Raw genomic sequence first — 18,020 nt, 5'->3', positions numbered from 1 at the left:
CAGTCCGACGGACAAATCTGGGTTTGGTGGATGCCAGGAGAACGCTACCTGCCAGAATGCACAGTGTCAACTGTAAAGTTTGGTGGAGGAGGAAGAATGGTCTTGGGCTGTTTTTCATGGTTCAGTTAGGCCCCTCAGTTCCAGTGAAGTGAAATCTTAATGCTACTGCACACTGATATTCTAGACAATTCTGTGCTTTGTGGCAACAGTTTGGGGAAGACCCTTTCCTATTTCAGCATGACAATACCCCCATGCAGAAAGTGAGGTCCATACAGAAATGGTTTGTCGAGATTGGTGTGGAAGAATTTGACTGGCCTGCACAGAGTCCAGACCTCAACCCCCTCGAACACCTTTGGGATGAATTTATACGCAGACTGTGAGCCAGACCTAATCGTCCGACCTCACTAATGATCTCGTGGCTGAATGGAAGCAAGTCCAGCATCCACATACTATTGGTCATGTAGTGTATCAACTGTTACGGTAGTGTACTGCACAGGAAAAGAATGCTTTAGTTAAACTCAATGTTGAGCAAGCCCCCAAGCAACACTATCATCAAGATTCAATTAACTTAGGGATAGCCCCCTTTTTTTAAATGTTTGCCTAAATGACATACCCAAATCTAACTGCCTGTAGCTCAGGCCCTGAAGCAAGGATATGCATATTCTTGGTACCATTTGAAAGGAAACACTTTGAAGTTTGTGGAAATGTGAATTGAATGTAGGAGAATATAACACAATATATCTGGTAGAAGAAAATACAAAGAAAAAAACAAAATGTTGTTTTCTACCACCAACTTTGAAATGCAGCAGAAAGGTCCCTGTGCCAGCCATCACTCTGGTTGTAATTCCGATGGTGTCCAAAAGATGGCAGCAGCATATGTCCAACGTTTCAGACGGATAACATGAAGTATGAGCGAGCTACATGACATTTAGTGTGAAGTCACCCAGGTACATTTGGGCAAATCGTGAAGGAGACATTCACATTCATATTACATTTTTCTGCAAGAATATCGTAAAATCTGTATGCTTGGACTTTGATTTAGCTTTCCCAGTATTTGTAGCCATATTATAAGTTCAACATTTGCAAAACAACTAGTTTTCATAACTTCATAACTCTGAATATTTGTATAATTTTTGTCCAAAATGAAAAGGCATGCAGTCGTACAAGGTTAGTAGCTACATTTTACGACAGATGCATGGTTTGTTTGACCCCAATTGGTGCTTATTTGACAAAGTTAGAGTCGTTCAAGTGAAGACCGCCCGCATCATCGGCGTGCCATGAAGGCATAGCTCTCTGACCAAATACGGTGACCTATAGGATATACTACAACCCTAATGATATAGTGAAGTCTCGTTACGTTCTAGGATCTCTGGTGAATACATACAAATGCGAGTTGACTGATTGAAACAACGTTTAGGGTGAGATTTTCACAGATTCCTTTCTTTGCAAATTGAACGAGTGGAAATACAAAATCGATCGTGCATGCTATATGGACCTTTTTAGGATATGAAAAATGATTTTATCTAACAAAACAACACTTCATGTTATCTCTGGGACCCTTTGGATGATAAATCAGAGCAAGATTTCAAAATGCAAGTGCACATTTCACCTTCAGAGGTGAATTTATAAAACCTATTGAGGTGAAAAAGTGTTTTGTTGTTAGGAGCTCTCCTCAAACAATAGCATGGCATTTTTTTGCAGTAATAGCTACTGTAAATTAGACAGTGCAGTTATATTAACAAGAATTTAAGCTTTCGGTCGATGCAAGACACTTATATGTACCGACATTTGTTGTTTCTCTAAAATCTGCAATGGTGACACAAGGCGCTGCATGATTTACAACTGTCCCATTGACAGAGACAGTTGAGAGAGACCACAAATAAATGGAGGGTACAGTATAGCAATGATTCCTAAATCATTAGTGTGTCATACCCTTCTCCTATCCTTGAGGCCTTGATCAAACTACTTAGATGCTTGAACGGTGGGGTTGGAGGAAGATAAACTTAACTTTGAATGGGTGGAGGGTAGGAAGGGGTATAGTTCCTTTGACTCTCAGTAAAGAACTCGTAATTATTCATTCATAACCATTTGCATGGGGTGCGGCAGTGAGAGATGTTGGGTCGCAATTTGTCTTCCCTCTCTCCTTTCTCTGGCTGCCTCCAGATCATTAGTTTCACTTTTCATTAGCGGAGATCAATACGTTGGATCAGTCTCTCGTGTGAGGATACTCTGCTCCACAACCTCCCACTCTCCCTCCTCCTCTCCCCTCAGTCCTTCTCCCTTATTCTCTGGCTCTGTCATTTACTCCAGCTCCCCCTCATATTACCCATCATCCTCCACAGCAGAAGGGTATACTGAGTGGAGGGCAGAGAGAGGAGATAGAGAAGAGTGAGCAGTGATTTTACTAATGCTGCCCAATAAGGCAGAACTGGCAAAACTAAATGATAACCCAATAAAGTTTAATGAAGAACCAGTAGCCTCTCAGAATTAACACTGAAGACGGCTGGGAGTGTAGCAGGAAATGAAAGTAAAAACATTAGGGACTGGCAAAGTTTAGTGATGCTGTATTGTTTCTATTTGCTGTAGCATTATCTTGAAAGTTGCTGTTATGCTTATACAAAGTTGTGGCTTTTCTGGCACGATCATTGATTCAGTACACAGATTTAGTGGATTTTGAATGTTTTAAGGGAAGGGAGAAGCACTACAGATATGATATTGTGGTTGGTTTGAGGTGGCTGCTAAGTCACTGCCTGCCTCTATTGCCATTTTCTCTGTGCACATTATTGTAAATTTGTCTACTGTATGCATGTATGTGTGGTGTGCATTTGTGTGTAAATGTAATCCTCACTTACCCAGCACAGTGAGTCTGGCAGGGCGGGACCTCATGGCTGCCTGGATTGCCTGGCACTCAAAGACAGCGTCATCCATCAGCTCCACACGTTGGATCCGGAGGTGGTGTTCCCCTGTACTGTGGTCCCCAATCACTGTGTAACGAGGGTAGCCTGAGACACAACACATTCCCTGTCAGAACCTGGAGTCTGGTCTTTCAACCTGTATCAGCAAATTTCAATCCAACTGACATGTTATGAATTGTGCAACAATGCCTGAACACAGGCAATCACAAATGAGTGAAGGATCAATGGTGCAATATAGATTGTTGACTACTGTGTTACCGTAAACGTTAGGTAATTTGCAGTGTTAGGTCATTTGCAGTATTCATGGATGCCAAGGGAAGCATAAAAAATGTACCAATAAAAATAAAATAATTTATCTTTCGTTTTTCTGTTTCATGATTTTTCTTCAGTTCGTAAGAGGTTGAATGTATCTCACCGAAGAACGCATCCAGAGAGCGAAACAGCGCCCCTGTTGCTAAATGTGTTGGCCATCTATCTGATGCTGTCTGGTCAAAAAGATGACATTGTTAATTCCCATAGCATTGAATGCAAGGGAAGCCAGTGAGCATTTGGCCTCCCTTGATAAAAAAAGAAAAGAATAATAGCCAATCAGCATTGAGCTAAACTGAGTGAGCTCAACTTGTGAATGAGCTCAACAACCGACTCTTTTCTCTGGATACATCAATGATTTCACTCTTGCTGCTGGAGATTCTCTGATCCACCTCTACGCAGACGACACCATTCTGTATACTTCTGGCCCTTCTTTGGACACTGTGTTAACTAACCTCCAGGCGAGCTTCAATGCCATACAACTCTCCTTCCGTGGCCTCCAACTGCTCTTCAATGCAAGTAAAACTAAATGCATGCTCTTCAACTGATCGCTGCCCGAACCTGCCCGCACCTGCCTGCCCGTCCAGCATCACTACTCTGGACTGTTCTGACTTAGAATATGTGGACAATTACAAATACCTAGGTGTCTGGTCAGACTGTAAACTCTCCCCCAAACTCACATTAAGCATCCCCAATCCAAAATTAAATCTAGAATCGGCTTCCTATTTCGCAACAAAGCATCCTTCACTAATGCTGCCAAACAAACCCTCGCAAAACTGACTATCCTACCAATCCTTGACTTCGGCGATGTCATTTACAAAATAGCCTACAACATTCTACTCAGCAAATTGGATGTAGTCTATCACCTGGCCATCCGTTTTGTCACCAAAGCCCTATATACTACCCACCACTGTGACCTGTATGCTCTCGTTGGCTGGCCCTCGCTTCATACTCGTCGCCAAACCCACTGACTCCAGGTCATCTATAAGTCTTTGCTAGGTAAAGCCCCCCCCTTATCTCAGCTCACCGGTCACCATAGCAGCTCCCACCCGTAGCACGCACTCCAGCAGGTCTATTTCACTGGTCGCCCCCAAAGCCAATTTCTCCTTCGGTTGCCTTTCCTTCCAATTCTCTGCTGCCAATGACTGGAGCGAATTGCAAAAATCACTGAAGCTGGAGACTCATATCTCCCTCACTAACTTTAAGCATCAGCTGTCATAGCAGCTCACAGATCATTGCACCTGTACATAGCGCATCTGTAAATAGCCCATCCAACTACCTCATCCCCATACTGTATTTTTTGCTCCTTTGCACCCCAGTATCTCTACTTGCACATTAATCTTCTGCACATCTACCACACCAGTGTTTAATTGCTATACTGTAGTTACTTCGCCACTACAGCCTATTTATTGCCTTACCTCCTTAATCTTATCTCAATTGCACACACTGTATATAGATTTTTGTCCATTGCGTTATTTACTGTATGTTTGTTTTTTTCATGTGTAACTCTGTGTTGTTGTTTGTGTCGCACTGCTTTGCTTTATCTTGGCCAGGTCGCAGTTGTAAATGAGAACTTGTTCTCAACTGGCCTACCTGGTTAAATAAAGGTGAAATAAAACAAAATACAAATAAAAAAATGGTCCTGGTGCACCAAAAATAAGTGTTGAGGGAAGCCAGTTTGGATTTGGCTTCACTCCAATCACATCACATCGAGAGCCAAACGTCATTGACAGAAACAACTTGAATTGTTGCATCTCATTGTGTTGTTCTCCGGTGGCTCGCTAGCTAGCTAAAATTGTCCCTTTCCTAAATTAGCCATGGATGGAGATAGAGATTTGGACTGTGGTTTTACTTAATTCTCCATGCTGGCCAATGATTATAACGGTGATTCTGATCCAACCATAAATGCATACATTGTGCCCCTGGCCTGAGAGGATGGAAGTTCAGTTTGTAGCTAGATGTAGAAGGCTAATTCATGTTAACTAGCTGGCTCATCGTTGCCATGAATGGAAGTTAGGCTAAGAGCAAGCATTTTAACCAGGTAGCTTAGGACAAAAAAATAAAAAGCATGTACTGTATGACAGAGTCAGAGACCGTTTCGTCAACATAAAAGAGAGGAGGATGTCATTGGCGTTTCTCTGCAAGTAGGGTGAGTCAACATGTTTTTTGTACTTGCAGGAACACACGCACACACACACACATTAGCACACACGCACGCACACACGCAAGCACGCACACACGCACGCACACACACACACACACACACACACACACATGCATGCACGCATGCACACACGCACACACATACAGAAATCAGAACCATGGACAGCCACATCATATTTAGCTTACGTTGATTGCACTAAATAGTTTTGGGTATCTTTAAGTTGTCACTGTATTAGGCTAAGCATAGGTGATTTGATGATGTTGAAATGTTGAAGTTGAAATTGGACTGAAATAGTGGAGGCAGCTCCTGTTTTCTTTGCAACTTGCGGTAACTCTCCGTGGTTCTAAATCAACAGTTGTTTTGTAGTACGAATATGTCGGAAACATTAACTTGCTTGACCATGCTGTAGGTCTTGTAACTGTTTATTGCATGCAATATGCTTTGTGGACTTCACCGGACAGTGGTTGCTCTCCGGTTTTTGCCACTGTGTCTTCTTATTGTCTCGTTCTTAGGCTTATATATCATGGTGGCAAGGCATATGGACTAACAGGTTATAGCAAACAACACAATTTTCACAACACATAGGTTGTAATATGGTTTATTTTTTTCTGGCTTGGTTTCCCCAGTGATTTTACCCACACACCGCTAATGCTCATTTGAGATGGGCTATTATTTTTCAAATGAGATGAGATTGGGTAGCAGGTCACTTTAATACAGTATAACTGTCTTTGAATTATTAGTGTCACCAACGTGAAAACACATTTTCTTATTACAAGGGTTAAAAAACACTACATGTTGAAATTAACATTTTAACACTGGATGAAAATGTTGGCAGAGGGAATTCCGTAGATGAGAATAATGATAGGGGTTGAGGAGGTTTCTGTATTCTGGAGAGACAGTATGTTTTATTGATGATGATAGGGGTTGAGGAGGTTTCTGTATTCTGGAGAGACAGTATGTTTTATTGATGATGATAGGGGTTGAGGAAGTTTCTGTATTCTGGAGAGACAGTATGTTGTATTGATGATGATAGGGGTTGAGGAAGTTTCTGTATTCTGGAGAGACAGTATGTTGTATTGATGATGATAGGGGTTGAGGAAGTTTCTGTATTCTGGAGAGACAGTATGTTGTATTGATGATGATAGGGGTTGAGGAAGTTTCTGTATTCTGGAGAGACAGTATGTTGTATTGATGATGATAGGGGTTGAGGAAGTTTCTGTATTCTGGAGAGACAGTATGTTTTATTGATGATGATAGGGGTTGAGGAAGTTTCTGTATTCTGGAGAGACAGTATGTTTTATTGATGATGATAGGGGTTGAGGAAGTTTCTGTATTCTGGAGAGACAGTATGTTTAATTGATGATGATAGGGGTTGAGGAAGTTTCTGTATTCTGGAGAGACAGTATGTTGTATTGATGATGATAGGGGTTGAGGAAGTTTCTGTATTCTGGAGAGACAGCATGTTGTATTGATGATGATAGGGGTTGAGGAAGTTTCTGTATTCTGGAGAGACAGTATGTTGTATTGATGATGATAGGGGTTGAGGAAGTTTCTGTATTCTGGAGAGACAGTATGTTGTATTGATGATGATAGGGGTTGAGGAAGTTTCTGTATTCTGGAGAGACAGCATGTTGTATTGATGATGATAGGGGTTGAGGAGGTTTCTGTATTCTGGAGAGACAGTATGTTGTATTGATGATGATAGGGGTTGAGGAGGTTTCTGTATTCTGGAGAGACAGTATGTTGTATTGATGATGATAGGGGTTGAGGAAGTTTCTGTATTCTGGAGAGACAGTATGTTGTATTGATGATGATAGGGGTTGAGGAAGTTTCTGTATTCTGGAGAGACAGTATGTTGTATTGATGATGATAGGGGTTGAGGAGGTTTCTGTATTCTGGAGAGACAGTATGTTGTATTGATGATGATAGGGGTTGAGGAGGTTTCTGTATTCTGGAGAGACAGTATGTTGTATTGATGATGATAGGGGTTGAGGAAGTTTCTGTATTCTGGAGAGACAGTATGTTTTATTGATGATGATAGGGGTTGAGGAAGTTTCTGTATTCTGGAGAGACAGTATGTTGTATTGATGATGATAGGGGTTGAGGAGGTTTCTGTATTCTGGAGAGACAGTATGTTGTATTGATGATGATAGGGGTTGAGGAAGTTTCTGTATTCTGGAGAGACAGTATGTTTTATTGCAATGGTGAAGAGGAATGGCTAGAGATTGAGATGTGTTTTAGCAGCACAGCGGTGTGAGATTTATAGTTTAATAATGCAGGAAGAGGTATGTCCAGGAGTCCTAACCATTTTACAGCACAATTCAACATACGTTCCATTATGGTTCAGCATAATTGAATTGAAATGATGTGGAAACAACGTTGATTCAACTAGTGTGTGCCCAGTGGGATAGCTGGAAAACACTTCACTTATTGAAATTTGCATTGAGAGTGTGTCGAGGAGCGCATTTCCCCATTGAGAAAAAATAAGTCAGAAATGGATATGTTTGATTGTGAATCTTTATGGAAAACTGTACAAAGTTTCAATATGAATAACTTGAAAAGCTCTCTAAAGGCTTAACTCTGTCTAATTATTGGAGAAATGTGACTTAAACAAGAATCTCTGGTTGTGAAATTCTCCAAAATGTTATTTCTTGGCAGAGATTGCTTTCTCCTCCTAAGGTTCTCCTGTAATTCACTGATGACAGAACCCGATAGAGTGGAGAGTTTAAGCATAACCAGGCCAACAGTTAAACATTTTATCCAATGATGCGGTTAGTCAAACTGAACTTTATAAATCAGATGGTATTCCACTCTAACCAGCTACAATCTCTGCCAACCCCGCTGTTGGAATACTGCCAATAAATGTCTGGATGAAAAATCTATTTCGTTGCATCCATCAATGAGTAATGTTCTCTTCAAATATTTTTCAGTGACTTAGTATTAAACACTGGGGATATAAAGAGGTATGTTTTAGCACATGCCACCAAATATGAATATAATACATTAGGACAAATGGACTACGAGATACAATGGCTTTAAGTCCTTGAGTTCAGATACTGAGATCACTGTGCTCCAAAAGTCCAATTATCGTCCATTGCTTCATTGGATCCCAATCACTTTCATAGACCATGAATTGGCCCTCATTTTCTGATAGTGGAATGAGTTACAGCCGATTAAACCACTCTGTATTTCACCTACCCACATGTAGCTTTTAATCTTTAAAGGCGTCCGCATGCTTCCCAGCCGAAACAGTTTGGTAGTGTTTTTTTTATCTGGAGGCAAGCCGAAGTTCAGAGCCGACACCTAAGCCTATTTGTCGGTAATTGGTCAACAGTCGGGATTCTTCAAAAAGTCTTTGTTGTCATTCAACTAGAGATGACTCATTTTCCTGCACATTTTTTTATTGAACAATACTGCATCAAAAATCTTAGTCAGACGTAAAATTCCACAACGCAGATCTCTTCGGCAAAAACTTAAACATTTATGACAGATAAAGTATATACTGGCTATGGTGTCTTAAAATGGACAAACATCACTATTGCTGCTTTTTCTCATTTTTCAAGTGGAGGTCTTTTAAGGGAGTAGGCGAGCACAGTACAGTAGTTCGGTTCGGCTTGTCGAGTTCGGCTAGGCACCAGCCAAACTGAAGCATGCTGACGCCTAAAGAAGGTGAGGGATGGAAGCAGGATAGAAGAGTATATAGCATAAACATAGAACATAGGAAAACATAACAACACCAGCATACAATGAGGTACCAAATAAACAGACAGGAGTGGGTAGGCTATGTGAGCTCTGAGTGGTTCCTCTGTTAATAGGAAAGCCAGATCCTCAGATAGAGAGCGCTCTCATCTGCCCACATACCGCTTGCAGTTATGGGTCTTATTATTCACATTGGTACAAAAGCTTCCATTCAGGGCCAGAAGAAGGTCAAAAAGGTTACACATCACTCTGGTATAGTGTTGATCAAACTGGGCATCACTCGCTTAATAACATTAATGAGCGTTGGTCTTGAGTTCCATGCTGTTGTTGATTATGCAGCTCTGCTTGACTGACATCTTTCTCTGAAGTTGAATGAGACTCCATTCCTGGAATATATGCTTTGAATGAAGATTTGTCCATGTTGTGTTCAAGTACAAGAACCTGCTTAAGCACAATGCACTGGTGTGACCCTGTGTAAACTTAGGAGAAATTAGAAATTATCTCTCCACAGTAAGCATTGTAAATGGTTAGACCTTGAGGTGATCCCATCTGCCTTATACACTACATGACCAAAAGTATGTGGACACCTGCTTGTCGAACATCTCATTCTAAAATCTTGGACATTAATATGGAGTTGGTCCCCCTTTGCTGCTACAGCCTCAAATCTCTGGGAAGGCTTTCCACTAGATGTTGGAACATTGCTGCGGGAACTTGCTTCCATTCAGCCACAAGAGCATTAGTGAGGTCGGGCACTGATGTTTGGCGACTAGGCCTGGCTTGCAGTCGGCATTCCAATTAATCCCAAAGATATTCCATGGGGTTGAGGTCAAGTCTCTGTGCAGGCCAGTCAAGTTCTTCCAAACCGATCTCAACAAATCATTTCAGTATGTACCTCACTTTGTTCATCGGGGCATTGTCATGCTGAAACAAGAATGGGCCTTCCCCAAACGGTTGCCGCAAAGTTAGATGCACAGAATCGTCTAGAATGTCATTGTATTCTGGAGCGTTAAGATTTCCCTTCACTGGAACTAAGGAGCCTATCCCGAACCATGAAAAACAGCCCCAGACCATTCTTCCTCATCCACCAAACTTTACAGTTGGCACTATGCATTGGGGCAGGTAACGTTCTCCTGACATCTGCCAAACCCAGATTCGTTCGTCAGACTACAGGATGGTGAAGCGTGATTCAACACTCCAGAGAACGTTTTTCAACTGCACCAGACTCCAATGGCGGTGAACTTTACACCGCTCCCGGCGACGCTTGGCATTGCACATGGTGATCTTAGGCTTGTGTGCGTGCGGCTGCTCGGCCATAGAAACCCATTTCATGAAGCTACAGTTATTATGCTGATGCTGCTTCCAGAGGCAGTTTGGACCTCGGTACTGAGGTGTTGCAACCGAGCACAGACGATTGTTGCGCCCTACACGCTTCAGCACTCTACGGTTCCGTTCTGTCAGCTTGTGTGGCCTACCACTTTGTGGCTGAGCCGTTGTTCACAATAACAGCCCTTACACTTTGTGGCTGAGCCACTTCACAATAACAGCCCTTACAGTTGACCATGGAAGCTCTACCAGGACAGAAATGTAAAAAAAAAACTAACTTGTTCGAAAGGTGGTATCCTATGACAGTGCCACACTGCAAGGGGTAGCGTAGCCTAGTGGTTAGAGCGTTGGACTAGAAACCGAAAGGTTGCAAGATTGAATCCCCGAGCTGACAAGGTACAGTTCTGTCATTCTGCCCCTGAACAAGGCAGTTAACCCACTGTTCCCAGGCCATTATTGAAAATAAGAATTTGTTCTTAACTGACTTGCCTAGTAAAATAAAGGTTAAAAAAAAGTCACTGAGCTCTTCAGTAAGGCCAATCTACTGCCATTGTTTGTCTATGGAGCTTTGTGCTCAATTTTATACACCTGTCAGCAACGGGTGTGGCTGAAATAGCCAAATCCACTAATATGAAGGGGTGTTCACATAATTTTGTATATATAGTGAAGGCATATTGGGTTGTACAACAGCATCCCACTGAGTTTCCCTGTTCATGTACATAAACAAATGACCCAGTCAATTGACTCCTCTTGCCCTCTAGCAGATTGAACATAATAAGATGTGCTGTTGTAATACAATAAAGCTTGCTGAGAGTACATTTCAAAAATACCTTTATGTAAAAAACAGTTTAATGTCATCTAAATGCCTTTTGAATAGACTTTAGTGGATTTAGTGACGATGTTGTGCCATGGCATGAAACACTTTTTTTAACCTTTATTTAACTAGGCAAGTCAGTCATAACTGGGTTACGTTCATGTCAAACATATCATACACACAATGGCATTCTTATGTAGAGTGTAGAGCATACAAAAACACTGCTTCATTCTATGGGAGGAAATGTCAGGGATGTCACTGTTGTATAAGTATAACTCACATTAATCTCAATGAATCTCAAAGACAATGTTTGTTAACTAAAGCAAACAATGTAAAATAGCCCCATTAAGTGTAATGAATCCATTAGGACAGAAATTGATTTGTCTTTATGGTGGATCAATGGCAGGGGAAGGGACGATGAATAGAGGCAGGGGAATAGTGATTTACGCTATTCAGGAAGGACACGTCTCACACTGATACCTCCAGGGATGGAAATAGGGTAGTTGGTGTTCGGAAATTGATGACCAATTAATTTGCTGTTGGGGGACAAGCCAGAGGAGCACACGTGTCAGGTAGATTCCAATGACTCTACACCTCTGTCTGGAATGTTCAGAACACAATCTGGAACATTCTAAGACTTAGGTTTTCAATCATTCCATGTGTGCCCTCCACAAAAGCTTACACCCGTGGGCACTCTCCATGGACTGTTTTGAGATATATTCATGCCAGTCATTTGGTGCAGCTTTGCATCTCTCTCTTTAATTAGAATAGGAGGCGCCTCACAAAGAGAAGGAGCAGGAATTCAGGAAGCGATAGGAATCATCCTCTTTGTCCTCTGATTTATCAGACTGAACAGTGAAAGATTTCTCTCATTTTAATCACTGTTCCCCTGGATTGAAACAGGCCCAGGCAGAGCGAGCTACTGCTAACGCAGCTCCTTCTATGAATAGCAGAGTGGGTCCTATATTGAAATGCTCTGCACAATATTAGACGCCTCACACTTTTACGTATACCGCTGCTTTGTGTATATAGCTGTGTATATGCCATCATTATTTATGGCTGACTGTATTGCTTGTTGACGTAGCAACAGACGATAAACAGAGCAGCTGTGGTACACTTTATTTCAAAAAGTGACATTCATCTAAATACACTGCTCTAAGACCCTGTCCATGCTGTTGCTTTTTAATAAAGATCGCTTCGTCCATGGCAACCTTCTCCAAATCGATGTATCTCAACAACACAGGCTGTGTGGAGAGTGGCATTCAGATTCTGCCCATCTCTGAGCGTCCTAGCCTGGCCATTGATCCGCATACAGAGTGGAGTGTTGGTGCACCGTGGTGGAGACACAATGAGATCAGTCCACAGCCTCCCTCCACAGCCTCTCGCCCATGACTGTTAAACTGCTACTGATGTGCCGTTAAGAGTCGCTCACACCCTCTCTCTCTCTCCTCGTTATCATAAGTCCTTCTCCCTCTCTTCCCTCTCCTCCCAACCACTTCAAAACTGTTGTGCCATTGTTTACTGCCTTCCCCAGCCTCCCGGGGTCTGATAAGGGCCAGACCGGTGACTGGAATGGATTTATTGGGCACCGTCGTCCACTGAGGTTTAATTAAAGAGCTCTATCGGTGAAAAGAAAGGCACACTAGAGCAGTCACTGAAGGTAAGAGGGTAGGAGACCCCAGATCTCTAGTGGAATACATATTTAATCACACGGAGCATAAGAGGTCCCGCTTTTAAAGGGCCCCAGTTGATTTTTTGCCATGACTTGAATGGCAAGTACTCTGAAAGACAGGCTAGTGATCCCTCAGTGATGGAGGAAGAGAGGTGTTTTCAGACTCATCTCCCATACTCCCTGTTTAAGGCCGTAGAATGTAGTGAATCCCAAGGATCCCATTTCTAAAGTCAATCGAATTAAAATATATTTTAAAAAAGAATGCTGATTTTCCAAGCTATATGGATTTACTCTCTCAAGAGTGCGGAAGTTAAAAGGTTGTAAATATTTATTTGGAAGAATAGATAGTCATAACGCCTCATGAATATGGATCAGGCGCCAACGTCAAGTGGAGAAGCTGCGGGGAGCAGTAAGTGGTACTCCAAATGAAACAATTAAGGTAATAATACAATAGGCCCGATTTCATTTGGATTGTGAGTTACTCTTCTAAAACCCATTTACTAGCTAAAAGTACTTGAAATGTGACCCCTTGCTATATTGATTTCACATTTAGTGTTGATTTTGGGGCTTCTTTGCTCACCACAAACTGTTATTGAATTAGGTTTATCTTTCTATTAGATATTAATGAGGCCTCATTTTTGTGGTAGTGCTATTGTTATTTTTGTGGTAGTGCAGTGTTATTTCACTGTATATATTATTGGACCCTAGATATTTGGGGTGGAAAATGGAGTGTGATAATTAAATCTTGAATCCACTTTCACTGTGTTTTGGACCCCTTTTTAACACTGTGTTAGCGCTACAGACTTCTGGGTTGTACCATTGGATGATGTCTTCTGCATCTGCCGATACCAACCATTAGTACAGTATGTGTGATTAACGGGACCTGAGTTGGAGTGGTGTTTGTGAGACAAGGGTGGATCCCAAATGGGTCCGGGAGCGGTCCTTCTCACAACAACGTCTGTAGAGTTCCAATGGTTAGAGCTACAAACTATTATGCTGAGACTCTCACGAACACGTACATGTAATCTGTTTTGTTCTATGACGCTCAGGGGTTCTCCTACATAGAGGGGTTTTTCTACAAAGAGATCATAAGAAATCCCATATTGTCTATAATACTGTAAGCTCACATAGTTGCTGTCACAAACTTTAAACTCCACACAGTTGTCACTTACTAATTGGATATTAATTTCCCACTGAGTAAACAATTTCTGTACTTACAGCATTATTATGAATACATTTTCTATCAGGGTTTTGTTAATTTGTTTATTGACATTTGTCAATACAACTCATGCATGTAACTGTTTATGTCAAATGTTCCTTCATGTTCTACTTGTAGTCCTGATTGTCCTGAACAGAAAATGACAAACACTTCAATGTTAGGCTAAATAAGGCAGAGCATGCAGATGAATGAAAGTAGTGAATTTCAGCTTGTTTTGTTGTGGTTACAATGAAGTTAACACCACATTTAATGCACAGTGCTGCATTATTATAGGATTGTGCTGTATGTTTATCTACCTGCAGTGACATTTCTATGACGATGAGAAAGAAGACTTAAGCTTTCAAAAGATGAAAAGCAGTGAAGGTAGAAGTCTAACATTGACAGATATATGACAGTGAGTAAGTCATTTCACTGGCTTGTAAGCGATTGGAAAAGTGATTCCGAAACAGACACGTGACAGAAGGAGATTGAGAGTGACCTATGGTTTGATAAATATCTTTCCTTACCTGATAGGTCTCTGCCAACGCCTAGAGCCAGGCCATCTTTGATCCAAAGGACAACACCATGGTAGCCAGGAATGGAGCAGGGCAGGGTGACGGGCTGGCCGGCCACCACCACCAGGTCCTGGGGCTGCTGGGAGAACATGGCCTGGACCCCTGGTGAAACACACAGAAAGATAGATGAACGGTCAGATACTATGATCCAGTTCTCTAACACATTCAAAGACATTACCTTCAAAACACCTAACCCAAAAGGACTGGTGCAAACACCTAACTCAAAAGGACTGGTGCAAACACCTAACCCAAAAGGACTGGTACAAACACCAAACCTAACAAAAATCTAACCCAAAAGGACTGTTGCAAACACCAAACCCCTAACCCAACAAGATAGGTGCATTAGAGTTGTTCTACTTTGCTGAAACTCTACTCAGAAAAGCAATCGAAAGCATTTTCATTTACATAGGATTTCACACATGCAGATTGGCTGCTCGTATGACACACTCGAAATCACAGCCCTGTCTGCTAACACCACATCTCTGGCACACATTACCTCACACTCACATTAATGTACTTCATCCATTCCCGTTATTAGCCGCATGGTGCTACCAGAGCTCAGGCAGAAAGTGCGGTGTGATGGACCCCATTAGGGGAAGGGGGGGGGGGGGGTCAGTCGGGGAATGGCACTTAGTGAGACGTGTCACTGACATGCAGAGTGTTGGTGAGCATGTTGAGGCTCTGATATCTTTGAAGCTATCTCCCTCTGAGTCCACCTGAACAGCAGCCCTCCATCCCCTTCTCCTTGGCATCCTACCACACTGTAGCACAAAGAACATTGGGTAATTGGAAGGCCTTGTGAGAGGAATAGCGGGGAGAAAAAAAGCCTTTTAAAGTCAGCCTGTCATCTGGGCCATAGTTCTCGCCTGCTTGTGTCTCGTTGCCATCATCTGAAGCTGGGTTTGGCTGAGATGTTAGCCTCTCCAGCACATTGTGTTTACCAGGAGCTAAAGCACGGTCTTCGGCTTACTATAATGTAAAGACAGGCAATGCATCTTGGGATGGGGGGGATAAGGAAGGAATCTCGACTGAGGGTAGCAAGTGACATGTGGTCTCAGATCAATAAGATGGAATCTCGACTGAGGGTAACAAGTGACATGTGGTCTCAGATCAATAAGATGGACTCTCGTTTGATTTCTCTCCTGTCTTTTTGTCTTCTTTTTTTAAACTTTCAAGTGAAATTGTTGTGCAAAGCTTAGGATGGCCTTGGCTTTCCCTCTTATGTACACAGAAAAAGCCCAATCCACACACAAACAAAGAAAATAATGAAGAGATATGTGCTTCCCCCCTGATAATTCTGTTGCAATATGTCCAAGGGGAATAAAAGTGGCAGATAGGAGAGGAAAGGTAACGTATTGCAATAATAGCAATAACAACAAACATAGTAAATGATGTTGCTATCTTTAATGCACCTCTATCCACACAACATATTGGAATTGCTTACAATAATCCTGTTCTTTCATGCTTTGGGTTGTTATTTTCCTATTTTCTGATAGTAATTACAGAGAAAAAACAGATTAGCTTTGTTTTTACAACATTAACACAAAGCAGAGAGAGGGTCAATAATAGATGATAGAAATACAAACACAATGTCTTTACATCAGTGTAAGTATTACATTAGTAAACACATCAGTCATATTTAGTCCTGTGACCGATGAAACATGAGTGATAGCTAGTTAAAAGGTAAACACAAGTCTCCATATTGATTTATACAAATTCTCCCCCACTGTATGCCGCATCTCGTGCACGCACCCTCATTATTAAATCAACATCTGAAAAAATGAGCTGGGAATCTGTAAGCATACAGTATACTGGGCTATTCATCTTCGGGAACACGACGGGCCTCTCTGGCATGTTTTCCTGTGACGTTGTTGTTGTGTTGGCCTTGGGTATACTACCCAGACAGCCTTGTTCCGACTCTCCTAGGAGGGGTATATCTTGGCTGCACGCAGTGAACCAGTCAGTGCTCAGACACATGGTAGGAGAGACGGCAGCTTGCGAAATCTCTTGGCATGTGAGAGAAGAAGAGAATGCAAGAAAATGTGCTTCTTTTCCGCTCTCTATCCTCCCAGTCAGGATTGCTATTATCAACCCCTTCAACCTGTGCTGTAATTGATTTAATGTCGGAGGCGTCTCCGCCTTGGCAGCACTAATACTCCCATACCTGCTCCATCTTCTAACCCGCTGTTCAAATCCCTTCTCCCCACCCTGTCAAAATCCTTCCCGTCATTGTAACAAATTAGACAGATTAGGATGATTTTCTCAGAGGTTGTCACAGCCTCCCTTCCTCCTGCATCAGGTCTTCAACTCACCAGTAATTATTATTATTCACAGCCTAGGATGATTATTTTAATTACTACTAACATCTAATTAAAACGGTAATGAAAAAGAATACAATGCCAAAAAAACTCCTGCCAAAAAAACATGCTAACCTAAATATTCCCTTCTGGAGATACTCTGTTTCAAGACAGTAGCTTGGTTTCCATCCAATTGGCAACAGATTTTCAAGTTAATATTCTAAAATCTGCATAAAGGAAATATGCACACTACACACATTATGCACAAATTCCAGGTTCACTAGGTGAATAGAGACTAGATCAAACAGTGCCAAAGCTATTGTTTACCCCCCCAGTATTCATAAACCACCCCCTTAGTTGATGAAAGAGCCATTCTCCACAGACATAAATGCGGGAGCACAGAGGTTTCTCAAGAGTACAACCTCTCATAGACCCATACAGATATAGAAGGGCTGCAGAAGGCGGTGGTAGAGAGAGAGGGGGAGAGAGAAGCTGGGAGATTAAGAGGTGCCCACCCACAGAGAAAAACAAGGTCCACCTGGTGTGGCCACTTGACCAGCAAAATGGAGATCTGCTTCATTCACGTAAAAAGGCTATCTATGGCAGTCCACATATGTAGGTCACCAGAGGAGCACTGAGAACAGGGTAGGGGTGGGGGTTAGGGAGGATGGGTGGATGGGGAAGGGAGGGGGGAGCAGAGTAAGCCCATTTAAGACTGGAGGTCCTTCAGCAGTGTCGGGTGAAGTCACAGCCCTGTGCGTCGTACAAGGCTCTGTCGCATCTGCCAGCTTTCCGCTCCGGTGGACAGCAGGGCGGCTTTAGCGGAGCCCCCTCATTTACCTCCTCCTCTTCCTCCCTGGGCCAGCTGCAAGGGCAGCCGAGCATGACGTGCAGTGGAGTGGAGACAACAGATTCCTCTCCTCCTCTCCTCTCCTCCTCCTCTCCCCATGCAGAAGAATGGTGGGTCGATAGCACCAGATGATCAAAAACGAGGAGTGAGAGACAAAAAAAACTAAAGTGGAGTAAGAAAAACCCAGCCGATTTTATAATAACA

The 18,020-nt window shown here is 42.3% G+C and overlaps 1 protein-coding gene across 1 annotated transcript in view; it reads right to left on the bottom strand.

Annotated features, from left to right (window-relative positions):
• The window catches only part of LOC120018512 (kin of IRRE-like protein 3), a 133,680-nt gene that overhangs the window by 64,494 nt on the left and 51,166 nt on the right, over nucleotides 1–18,020 (bottom strand). The window contains exons 6-7 of the mRNA XM_038961740.1: nucleotides 14,622–14,771; nucleotides 2,853–3,002 (exon numbers count right to left, since the gene is read on the bottom strand). Of these exons, the coding sequence (XP_038817668.1) occupies nucleotides 2,853–3,002; nucleotides 14,622–14,771 (300 nt within the window). The remainder of the gene's footprint in view (nucleotides 1–2,852; nucleotides 3,003–14,621; nucleotides 14,772–18,020) is intronic.

Source organism: Salvelinus namaycush, chromosome 23, assembly GCF_016432855.1.
Source record: "Salvelinus namaycush isolate Seneca chromosome 23, SaNama_1.0, whole genome shotgun sequence".
Lineage (NCBI taxonomy): Eukaryota > Metazoa > Chordata > Actinopteri > Salmoniformes > Salmonidae > Salvelinus > Salvelinus namaycush.
Note: the sequence above shows the minus strand (reverse complement) of the source record. Positions and strands in the feature narration are given on the sequence as shown.